At 44.3% G+C, this 12,874-nt stretch overlaps 2 gene segments (V, D, J or C); both read right to left on the minus strand.

The window, feature by feature from the left end:
- Positions 1-5,420, minus strand: part of LOC123789619 (T cell receptor gamma constant 1-like) — a 36,086-nt gene extending 30,666 nt beyond the window's left edge. Inside the window, 2 exon segments of the C gene segment in view lie at positions 4,892-4,971; positions 5,373-5,420. Of these exon segments, the coding sequence occupies positions 4,892-4,971; positions 5,373-5,420 (128 nt within the window).
- Positions 5,421-10,176: 4,756 nt separating this feature from the next.
- Positions 10,177-10,729, minus strand: LOC148110427 (T cell receptor gamma variable 4-like). The segment is given in 2 exon segments: positions 10,177-10,514; positions 10,610-10,729. Coding segments are annotated over 2 exon segments (381 nt in total).
- Positions 10,730-12,874: the final 2,145 nt, after the last annotated feature.

Raw genomic sequence — 12,874 nt, forward strand, 5'->3', positions numbered from 1 at the left:
TATTATTACTACTATCATGTCTCAAATTTAACATTCCCATACCCTCAACTATTATTGTTTGCATCAACTTTCATTGTGAAAACTCTTTAGTGACCATTTTGAAGTCATAACCTGGAAAATCAGCCACACGTATTATTTGTATTTTATTTTTCTACATTTATTTTTCCACGTTCCTCTTTCCTCCGTCCTTTCTTCAGCAAAGATTTTTGCTTGCCATTTATAATTACCAAATGGTTTTCTCTAGATGTTTGCATGTATTAAAACATGAAGCAGTTCTGCCTAAAACTCACATACCATGTGGAGCTGATAGAAACACTGGTTTGGGTCCTGCCTGAGGAGAAAAGAGAGGAAGAAGCCAAGATGGCTGGATTTTCCTCCGAAGGCAGCTGCCCCATTGTCCCTGCTTTCCAATAAATACTATTTCTGAAGTGATCCACACAGGTCAGTTGAAGGTTGGGGAGGCGGAGGGCAGTAGACCAGAAGGCCAGTGGCCTACAACTAAGAGGACTGACTGTTTTCTGCAGGAAGGTGCCTCCTGGGAATGTAAAGGAGGAGGAGAAGAAGAGACATAGGGCCACTCCGGAAGGAGGCCCCTGCTTCACCATTGCTGCTAAGCATTTCCTTCCAGACCTGTGTGGTTATGTGTGTGTGTGTGTGTGTGTGTGTGTCCCCCTATGTGAGTGAGTGTGCTTGTGTGTGTGTGCATATGTGTGTGTCTGTGTATGTGTTGTATGAAGAAGGGCTGGCACTTGTGTGAGTGTGTCTAATTGGGGGAGCCCACGCTTTCTACATGACTTTACCTCAAGGAAGGCTGAGAAACAGTATCTGACATTTTTCTTTCCTATCGTGGGGATGAATCCATTCTTTCACTAAGACTCATAAGGTGGGGAATTTCCTGGATATAGACGAGGGTTTCAGATGCTAGAAGCCAAGAAGGGAGAAAAATGGCCACTTCAGATACATTCATGGAAAAAATGTGTTTTCTTTTCGTTAATTATTTCGAAGAGGGAAGTGAACAAGCAGAATTTATCTTGTATTCATTATTTTAAACACTTCTAGAAAACGGAGATGCTATTTTCTTTATTTTTCATAACATTAATAGCTCACAATAGTGAAGGCATTTCCACGTGGTAGGTGCTGTGCTACAAACTTGTTGGTTCCATTATCTCAGTTAATCTTCACAAAATGGGTGATTTTATTATTGTTCCCATCTTTCAGATGAGAAAATGGAGGATTTTGACACACCAACCATTTTTTCAGAGCTCTGATGGGAGTAAGTGACAGATAGTAATTTGCACCCGAGAATCTATGTTTGTAACCCACATTCTTAAACAAAATACTTTATTTCTTCCATATATACTTATTATAACAGAAGATAGTATATACTATTATGTAATAAGAATATGTATACATGTATATATGTATATAGGTGTCTGTGTATATATATTTCTCTCAAGGTTCTAGAATGCCTGTTTAGGATTTGTTACAGGAAATACTCTAAATCTGCTTCCTCAATAATGCTTCCTAAGACTCATTTATCAACCCATCAATTCAGCAAGAGGCTGCCCTAGAGACGCGGATTGTGTGGATCCTGGCAGGGTCAGGCACCAGAGACAAGGGTCTTACTTGGGAGCGCTTGTATCCCAGCAGCACTTGCATTCATCTTCCTTCATTTGGCACCGCACCTGTTCCTCACAGTCAGGTCTATGACCTCAGTCATATGCCCTCCCTCCATTTCAAACCCCTTGTTATGAAGCCAATGTCATCCATACTGGAAAATTAGGACAAAGAACTGATTGTTCCTGACTCAGGCTGTTCTCAATAACCCCAAACAGCAGCTCTCATCAGGACGCAATCAGGTCCTTGGGAAGTTGGAGCTGGAAGGCTGGCATCCTGCAGGCGCAACTACTAACTGTCTGCTCTTTCCCCCGTGTTGTAGGACCGAGGTACCTGTCAGGGAGCACAGGGTGGGGGCTGAGCTTGAGGCTGGGTCTAGGGCTGAGGTTGTCCACGTGGAAAGGGTGAGAGTCCAGAACCGAAGGAATCCAGAGATTCCTGGGCTTGACTGTCTGGCTCCTCTAAGACTTTATACATTTGTACGTGGCTTCATCTACTCTGTTCTGTGGACTGTATAGAAAGAATCCCAGTGGCGGAGACAGGATGTCTCAGTGCTGCCTGTTTACTGTTCTCATCTTGTTGTCTCTGAGCAAGTGTTATAAGAGACCAGATATATATCAGATACCCAAAGCCTGATTCTTTTTTTTTTTTTTTTGATACCAATAAATGACTAAGGGGCAGGTGCAATGTTGAGTATGGTACATAAATGCAATTATGCTCTTTTTCTACAATGGATATAGATATTTCTGGTTGTGTCATTTTGGCTACTAACTGGAAAGAGGGAGAGAGTGAGAGAGACACAGAGAGAGAGAACAGAATATTCCTCAAAATATTCAGAGCAGGTGTTAAGGAATTTCTTAATGTTCTCATATAATTTGAAGAGATGGAAGCATGAATTTATTAACTCAGAGAAAAATGATGGATGGTTGTTGTAACTGGCCATCTTGTCTACCCAGGCTTTGCCTCCATGGACAAGGTGGAGACCTGAGAACCCCGACAGCCAGAGGATCAGATCAGTGTTAGTGCTTCCGATCAGTGTGTGTGACCGCTGGTGTCAGGAAGGAAATGGTGGGTCAAGCAGAGGCCACCATTTCATGCAATTCCTATTGAGATTTCTGATTTGTTTGGAGAATATTGGTCAGGTTTTGGCAAAAACAATCCCACCAGTCCATTTCAGGATAGTTAGACGGGAGTAAGTGTATACAGACATAAATGATAGAAACAGAGGTGGAGACAGAGACTGACAGATAAGTAGACACAGGCATATCTAGTGCAGATAGAAATATTGCAAATGTGACTCAGGGAAGACTTCTCTAAATTATTGTCCCAATTATTTCATGCTAAGGATATATAGAGACATGTGAAATTTAAAGGAAGTACTGATGATAATATTGAGTTCTCCTCCGGGCTGGATGCTATGCATCTTGGATTTCTCATCTCATAGTCCTCACACCAGTCACTGGGGTGGGAGCACCACTGCTCCCCAGAAGACAACTCTGGAGATGCCCCAGCTAACCTCCTCCTCTGACCCCACAGTCGGGGGCCCCCGGGGTCTATGCAAACCCCGGCTTTTGTTGTTGTTGCCATTTTACCGCATTTCTCATGACTGTCAGTTTCTCTCAAGGCTTTGAATTGTGAAATTTGGTTCCTAGATTCAAACAATAGTACTTTCCTTGGTTCTTTGATAACACTTTTTGTGGATTAGTTTATCTTTTTTTTAGAGTCAGGAAGCTTCATAGATTAAGTTTTTTAAAACCCTGTATCTTATCTACATAACTCTATGTAGTTACTAATGGCTGAACAAAGTCTCTGTAGCACAGAAGTCTCCTTTTTAACTAATTCAAAAAGGCATAGACTTGGCAGAATAATAAGAAAAAGGCACTTTTTCTCCAGGCTGACCCAGCCCTGCTCAGGATACAGAGGGGGGTGGACATGGGATGGATTCTGGCCCCCCTGTGACCCTCATGTGGACACCTTCGAGCAAAGCACACTGGTTAGACCAAACAGAGGCTACAACTCCGGGTGTGTTGCAGGGGAGGGAAGGGTCATTATTGTTGAGAACATATATGTCATCTCTTCCTCATTCTGATATGGGAAGGAGGTGCTAACCTTACCAGTTGAAAACAGTTTCTCCTTTGTCATGTTCCTTATCCTTTCTGTTTGTTTCTCTGTCTCCTGTTCATCCTGAGGATGACATCACTACTCATGGGAGGAGAGTAAGCTCTTACAGTCTAGGATGAATGTTGCCCTGTCGGTCTTTAGGATTCGGCCTCTTTGTTAGAACTCTTGAGCAATTATCAGCCCTGACCCCACAGCTACTGACTCACACACACCACACCATGGAATAGAAAGTTTCCGCCCTGCACCTTCTCCTCTAAATCCCAGGCAATGCCTGCTCTTGTACCCTCCAGCACCCTGACTGGCCCTCTTAGAGACCCAGAGACATCCCACATGTGAAGCCTGTGTGGAAAGTCAGTGCTGGTTTGGGCTGGTATTTGCAAGTGTCACCATTGCCCTATTGCAGAAGGTCGACATCAGCCAGATATTCTCAGAGTCTCCCTCCATGTGTTTTGGGTTTCTGTTGAAGAAGTTTTTACCCTTTCTGGGTTATGACCCTCACAGACAAGGGAACCAGAAAGGTCCTTGCTCTCTCCCTAGCATCTCACACTACATCCCAGCCTTGAGTATTAGTCTTCTTCTGGGGTGCATGCTAATTTGGCTTACACCACACCCCCACTTTTCTGCATCTAGAATCTCCAGTGAAATTCTGTGTTCCTAATTTGCCAGGCTTGCCTGACAATATATAAGAAGGAGATTTGGAAATTTAGAAAATCCCATTCTTTTCAATTAAATCCGACTTTCAAGCTCAGTATCTCATGATTAACTAGAGAAATGAGCTTGTTCTGGGCACAGCTACTGTCTCCTTTCATGGGTGGTATTTCTCATGGCTTAGCTGAAACAGAGGAAGAGCTCCGGGTGACATGACGTATGTGGAGAGTAAAACTATGCCAGCTACGAATTTCCAAAACATCCTCATTGAACGTTTTGATCATTTACTTAAGTCTGTCTGTGGGGTTTTGAGCACAACTATATATTTGACCTATGATACTTTCCACTAAATGAATTTCACAAGACAGAGACAATAGGTGATATTTTTAGCCTATTTCATTCCACTAGCAGGGAGAGTTCTGGAGCAAACTGTCTAGAAAGGGAACTCTTCCAGATGTGTGCCCACTGTGACCCTTTAGGAATGGCTTCTTGAGTGACCACTCACACGGTCCTGACCAGGATCTGCTGTGCTGCGGGGCAGGCCTGGGACAACCCGTATTTGCTCACAAATACCAGAGTATTTTCCTGTCAAGTTAACAAACACTAAGGGAATTGAAAGTGCCCCCATAGAGTATTGAAACTGCATGAACTATTTGTTTGGAAACATTTCTGTTCCTGTCTAAGCATCAATTCTTTCTTCCCTGAAATAGGTGTATTGGCAGGATTTTTAAGGTAAGCACATGATTTCCTCAAGAGACTCAACGTCTAGCACGTTATCTGGCAGCTAAGTGGATTTTAATCCATTTGTTCATTGTCACCCCCTTCAGGTTGAGCTTTTCACAATTACTGAAAATCTCTGAGCACGTTACCTCTCTCTGAGATACCCAGACCATTTCAAGATACAGTCTTTAAGAAGGAATGCAAGTCAATAGGAAATTATGTCAACCAGACATTTAGGGCAGGATTAGTGATGTCTGTGGAGGTACCTCGATGGCCGTCAGACTCCCTTCCTTTTTCCTCTGATACTGAGGCATTACATAAGCATATTAAGTGCTTAATACAACCCCTACCTAGTACAGAAGGAGTTCTCAGTAAAAAATAGCTATTATTAAAATCTTATCAGAACAATGTATTTATTAAATTTCAAAAAGAACTTAATTCTTTGTCTTTGACAGAGCAAAGGAAAGCAACCAAAGAAATCTGTTGACCTGTGGACTACAAATGCTAATTCTACCACTTTGAGAATATAACTACAGATTTTTGGTAACTATTTGGTAACTTCAATTTAGAAGTTAAAAAAAATCAAGGCAACAGAACTTACAGTAGATAAGAATGGTAAGTTTGTGATTAAAACAGTTAAATGTTGACTCATAGATGGCAGGAAACTAGATGGAGGAAGGACAGAAAAAATACATCAATTATAACAAATGCGAGAGGCTGGATTTTAGTTGACATTATGAAAGTGGCAGACATCTATCTACTTTCTTTGCAGCAAAATTAGGATTGGTTCACTACTGCACACTTGTTTATTGTATTAAAGAACATAAAAAACACAGGACTGGATTCATCGTAATACTGGTTCATAAAGCCCCATAATCATTTACCTACACAGAGATCTCTTTACGTATTTTGTTCTACTTAGGTGGTAATGACTTACTCAATAACTGGGCAAATACCTCAGAATCCCTGATTCAAATGAAGAACAAAAGCGTTACAAATAATCCACAGTCTCCTCTCTACTAAGTTTATCAACTAGAAAAGCACAGATGTTACTGATCATCTCTCAACACTTGTCCAGTTTCCTGTTTTGTTATTGAAGGAACAGAGCACATCCTGTTCTGTTAGAGATGGGGCTTTGGTGGCTTTGTGGAAAGAGAAATGAAAGGAATTAGGTAAGATCTCCCAACTCTGCCACTTGTTTTATTTATTTGGGGGCAAATATACCCCATTTCTGTGCCCGTCTACTTGAGGTTTATTCTCTTGCTCCTCCAGATGGACAGTCCACCTCTCGTTACCGTGCGCTGGGCATGACGAGGTGGGCACGCGGGGACGGCACACATGGTTTCCTTAGTTACTGGTTACTGTTCGGGAGCAGCTAATGGAAGCATCAGCAGAGACTGGGAAGTGGGAGAGAGTGAGCTTCGGGTTCCCTCCCTGAAGGGGGCCTGCATCCTCACAGCGGCCAAATACAGGTGCAAGTGGGAGAGGCCATTTCCTTTTATATGAACCAACACAGTAGAGGACTGTGTTTCTTTTTCCCAGGGCTCTGAATCTACAGGCTTGGAAATCTACTGCCAAGAAGAAATGCTTTTGTCAGGTGACATGGTGATGGTTCTCTGAGCTTCAATTTCCACTGGCCAACTTTCCATTGGAAATCAGAGCAAAGAGTCCCATTACTGTAATCCACAGGAGTTAAGTTCCTGGGGCGCAGAGCAATGGGGAGAAAAGTGGAGCATTGATCCTGAGAAGGAAACAGAAGATTTCACAGAATCCGCCCTTTGTGCCCCTCAGCGTCCATGCTTGTTCTTTGGGGGAGAAATCCATGCCCCCACAGCAGGGGACACAGAGGGTTCTAGTTGGAAGTCTGTTGTCTTCTCAGCCTCCAGATAAACATGTGAGGCTGATTTTCTAGCAACTTCCATGAACAGTAGCAGATCATGTTTTCAGGAAATAAAAGTGCCAAACAACTATGCTGAACAAAACTATGGTTGTGAGCAATTCTGCTGGAGGTGATCTCATACCTGCCTCTGCATCTGGAGAAAAGAGACATAAAGAAACCGAAGAACTTGTAATATAATATTAACAAGAAGTCTATGGATTTGTGCCCCTCTCTGTAGTACTTGGTACCTGTCCTACACAGGGGAAAAGACACATTCTGCCCAAGAAGCTGCTCTGAGCTCTCCAAGCAGGAACCTTGTCTCTAGCTTGGCAGACAGAGTCAGTAGGAATCAGCAGAGAAAACAAGATTTTGTTTTGTAAATGAAGCAAAGGTTGCTGGAGAAGAGGGGAGAAATAGTGGCCAAGACAGAGGCTATTATACGCATTTCTAATCATCAGATCTTACACAGTATGTCTACGTGCTCAATAATATGCAAGAATTTTAATACTAAGTAACACGTGAATTCTTTTTAACAATAAATTTTAAAATAAAAATCAAAACGATACAGGTTTTCTATGAAACAATAAGGGTATGGAAGTGACATAGTAAAAGCTCTCCTGGTTCCAATGTTTAGAAGCGACCTCTCCAAGTTGTGCCCTTTCCTCTACCAGAGACTGTGTCCCTGACGCATTCTGGGGGTGGGACACTAAGAACACCCAACACAAAACAGTCTGCAAAGATTTCCAGGTGTGCCCAGAAATTTTCAGAATTGTGTTTTTTAGAAGATGACACTGAGGGAATAGACACGACTTTTCCACAGTACTGGTGTGTGTGATCGGTGGGGAATGGATAATATAACTATGGAAACAATGATTTTTTGAGATGTTCGTAGACTTTACTCACCATTAATTTCATAATATACTGTTGCTTCTATTACTCAAAACCATTGTGTCTCACCCACCTCAGGAATGAAATAAATGAGTTGAGCCCAAATCATCAGGATATTTCAACCATCCCCCTATGCAAAATCCCCCACCCATGAGGTACTGGGAGCCCCTCTCTCATAGTCAAAATGTCAATCTCACTTCAACCGACATTAATGGAGTCACCACTGTACCGGGGCCTGTACATTCTAACAAGATGCTTTCAGGGTTGTTAGAATCTGCCATGTAAACAGCCATTTAATTAGCAAACATTTACTTAGGACGGGAGGGCTGGTTGGTCTCTGGCTGGTTTGGCTTTACTGCGTGTGGTCAAAGTATCTTTGGTGACGCTCACCCTAGCCACAAGGAGAAGGGTAAGAGGGAAGAAATGACTCCAGATATGGACTTATTTCCCCCCCACATAGCGGTTGTTAACTACTTGTACAGGTCACTGTCCTCTCAGGATGTAACTCAAAGGCACGATGGACCCATGTTGAAAACTGTGATTTACATTGACTTGGGATGACTTCTCATGACGGTGTTTTCATATTTAGCTGATTTCTCTCTAACCAAACTACAGTAGTCAGGTCTCAGTCACGCCTCTGTGGAGTCAGGCACTGAGAGGAAAGGGTTCAGGTGTACTGGGAAATGGGGAAGACAAATGAAGGAAAATCCCCAAAACAGAGCAAAGGTAAGTTTCTGCCCCTCCTCCCCCACCCTTTCCTGCACCTGCTGGAGGTCTTAGCCTTGACCCAGCCTTCAGTAGAGGCTAGGGGTGTTGGTTGGTCTCTTTCTCTGTGCTGCATGTCTTAAATACAAATCTTTCACCCCAAAAACAGAAGCTCAGGGAGATAGATGAAGAGTTAATGAATCTGAGCAACCAATTTCCTTCAGGTCATGTAGACTTCCCTTTCAGTAATCATGTTTACCAATGGTATTAACTTGTACATAGAATTTGAATTTTCGATTGAAAATGCATTTAATTCAGCTTAGGTCTCCTTAGAGAGCTTTTTCTTCTTGCCCACATAGGACAGCAAGGGGTTTCCTGGTTGGGGCTGGAAGATCAGTAACGTAGCTTTTCTTTTCTCTTTCTTCTCTTTTCTTTCTTTCTTTCTTTCTTTCTTTCTTTCTTTCTTTCTTTCTTTCTTTCTTTCTTTCCTTCCTTCCTTCCTTCCTTCCTTCCTTCCTTCTTTCTTTCTTTCTTTCTTTCTTTCTTTCTTTCTTTCTTTCTTTCGTCAAGAAGTTGACTAGCTTTATAAGATGTCAGTGTGATATCCTATTGGTGTAATTTTGCTTTAATACAGAAATCATGTATTAAATAATGTCCCATTATTGTGACAGTTAAACCACCTCATTTTATAGAGGAGAGAACAGAGGTCCAGGGAATCTGGTCACAGAATCCCATATGGAGTAGCATTCGGGGAGAAGCAGAGGGCTGAGGCCCCAGTCTCACCCAGGGCTGATGCGTCAACCTGCGTGAGGGCCAGGTCCCCCCACCAGCGTTAAGTGCCAGGCATGCCAGTGCACGAGGGTGCTGGGAAGTTAGCGAGATTGTTCTCTGTGCTTCTGCTCACTGAGTTTCCACTGCAGAGTAACCAGCAGTGGGTGGATCAGCAGCTTAGACCCCAGAATCAGGAGGTGACTTCCAATCTCAGCTTTCAAACATTTTATGTTAAATCTCCAGAGAGTCCTTCACCCTTGACTTCATTTGCACAATATTTTATTCTACATTCTTCACCGGAGATGGCCAGATTCTTCAATCACTGGCCTGTCACAGCTCTGTTCAGTAGAAATAAATATAAGTCACAAAGATATCCAAATAGTATTTCAACATGTAATTAATAAAGAAATCACTTAAGGTATTTTATCTTTTTTTTTTAATAGTCTCCAGAATGTGACTTGTATATCACAAGCAGCCCATCTCCGCTTGGACTAGTGGACTAACTACATTTCACGTGCTCAGGAGCCACATGTGGCTAGTGGCTCGTGGCTCCTGCTGTGAGCAGCACAGATTCTGCTCCAGATGCTTCAGAAATGCCGCGCTGGACGATCTTCAGAGAAGTCCCTCCAGACAGGACAGCTCCCTGGGTCTGCGCCAGCCTGGGCACCAGGACTCCTGAGCCTCCAGGGTTCTGTGCAGTCGCCCCGTGGAGGGGGCATTAGCGAGAGTCCTGGGTGCTGAGGGCTGACCCCAGGGCAACCCCAGAGACCCAGAGGCAGTGGAAGATGCTAGGCACGGAGTATCCTGGGAGACAGAGACCTTTTTGCTCAGGGAGCTGGTCCCAGCTCAGGGCTGTGAGCTTCCCAGGCAGCGCAGTAGTACACGCCCTCGTCGCTCTTCTCCAGCTTCAGCATCAACAGGTTACAGTTGTAGCTATCCCTGCCTTTCTTGGCGTTGACTTTGTCCGCTTTCAGGACCAAATCCCTCCTTACAAATGACCCAGACACGTCGAAGTAGAGGAGCCTCTGTGCGGCACTACCCTCCTGGTAGCGGTACCAGTGGATGTAGCTGACCCGGGTGTCGACTTTGCATGGCAGGCTGGCCGTCTTGCCCAAGCGCTCCACGACCACATCTGGCTGCTCCAGCTTGAGCCCTGATCCACTGCCTGAAGGGGGAGAGGGAGACAGTGGTGAGACAGGGATGGCAGGGGGACTCAGGGCCTCCCCTGTACCCTGCACGGAGGAACGAGCCGGGACTTACCAGGAAACAGGAGGGCGCACAGGAGGACAAGGGGACCCAGCATGTTTCTGCTTCCGACCTGGTGGAGAGAAGCCCAGGGTGACCCCGGGACTGCACCTGCTGGGAGGAGACTGGCTGGCTGGTGGCAGAGGGCAGATTAAGATCTGAGCCTCTGCTTCCCCGAGGCCCCTGCAGGTACTGGTGAGAGAGAGGCTGGAGGGAGGGGCCAGAAGGCTGGGACAAGTCTGACCACAAGGGGCGGGTAAGGGACCATCAATGGTCAAGATGCTAGAAACACTGAAGAATGTTAGTGCAACGAGAGCACCAGCGATAACAGCAATAACAGATTGGAGAATTGAGCACTGCACTAACTGGTTTTTGCTCCTTGTTTGATCACATTCTGAAAATCACCCTGTGGAATGAATGGTAATACCCTCAATTTAGAAATGGGGAAAGCCTGGCTGGTATTTTAAGTAAACCTTCCAAGGCAGCATGCCTACAGGGAATTAGGCGATGGGGATGTGAGCCAGGTCTGCCTGGAGACAAATCTCAAGCCTCAAAGGGCCACTCAGTACTGACAGAGCACCGGGTGTGCAGGCTGCTCGAACGCAGGGACAGCACAGAGCAGAGATCCTGCTGGAAAGGCAGCAGCCCCCTGAGCTAGCATTGCAGCATTTCTCCCGGCGGTCTCCTCGGAAGATGGCAATGCCCTAACGTGCATGATAGCTGTGTCATCTTGGGCCAGATATTTCTCCTCCTTGTCCTCACATGTCAGAGCGAGCTCATTAGGTTGCATGCGGAGTAAGCAGGGAGTGTGAGCATAGCATGTGTCCTGTCCCAGATGCATAGAATAAGCTCAGGAAATGCTGGGCATTGGTGTTTCATCTTAAAACTGGACTGGTTGTAGTAGATGATTTTTGGGGTCCTCATAGTGTAGAATTATAGGGAATATTACAGTTATGGGAAATCAGGTCTGTGTGTGTGTGTGTGTGTGTGTGTGTGTGTGTGTGTGTAGACAGAGAGACAGAACGAGTTTCTGTCAAGCTCTAAAGAGTAAGGGGCCATGAGGAAACTTTCAGACAGTTTGTAGAACTCAAGAATGTCTCACATGCCAGGGAGCAAGGAGTATAAGCTGTTCTTGGAAAGCAGTCATTCAGGTAAAGTGAGAGACATCTGAACGTAGTAGAAATTCTTCTAGTACTCCTGAATTAATAGTTGCTTGTCTTTCCTGAGAGACTATTTTTTCTAAGGTTATAAAAAGATATCAACAGACTTTTCTTAAAGGTTATAATAGAACATATATATAACATATATAATATATATTACATAATAATATAACAGATTATTATTAAATAATAACAAAGACACTTAATCGAATATCAAACATCGTGCATACTGATTCCTTCCCTGCAAGCATAAAGCAGGTGATATTCATCCCATTCTGCAGATGAGACAGAGGCTTAGGGAGGTTGAGTAACTTACTTAAGATTGCCCAGCTAAGAGCACACCAAGAACGTCAAGTCAGCCAGGCTTGTGGCCTATATAACCTGCTGGGATGTTTGTAATTCAAGAATCAATTTTGTCCTCTTTGAGCTGCTGCTTTGAATGCAAATTGTGATCTTGATTTCAATAATGAGCTTCCTGCTTAAAAACTCTATTTTGCTTCTTCCTTACACTGACTTCTTGCTCCCCCTGCTGGCCACTGCAGGTATCTCATGCACCTGATTGTCCTCTATTGCTCCCCAGTGAGCCTATTACAGCAAAGATCAGCTTAGTGAGTAGAAGGACCCAGAAATACTAGGCAGGAAACTTGTTTTTCCAATTGTGTACTCGGTGTGCTTGGTAGTTTTAGGTCAGTGGCTCGTCCTTGCAAGGCCCCCATTGCCCCAGCTTCAAATGAGAGAATTGACTGATATGCTTGGTGTCCTATGTACCTGAGAAAACTAGAGAGATTTGCTTATGAATAGTGCATATTTACGTTTATATAAATGACACACCAATTCCGTCAATCCATGTCTGCCCATCAGTCTGTCCCCCAGTTCACTGCTCCTCGGTGCTGCTCCTGGTGTCACTGGCCGCACCCACTGCATGAATTCATCCACCGACAGTGACAGACATTCGTTTGGCTCCCAGACTGGCTGTCACCAGCAAGGCTGTCGCCCACAGCTCAGGGCTCTGCATGCGGGCAGCAAGCAGCTCCCTGGGAATCTCATCCCAGGGGTGTGGGTCCCGGCATCACACACACAGGTTCACCATAAACACGGCCCGTGCTGTGTTATCCGACAG

The sequence above is a fragment of the Ursus americanus genome, chromosome 3, assembly GCF_024610735.1.
Source record: "Ursus americanus isolate L20-20 chromosome 3, mUrsAme1.1.p, whole genome shotgun sequence".
NCBI classification, from domain to species: domain Eukaryota; kingdom Metazoa; phylum Chordata; class Mammalia; order Carnivora; family Ursidae; genus Ursus; species Ursus americanus.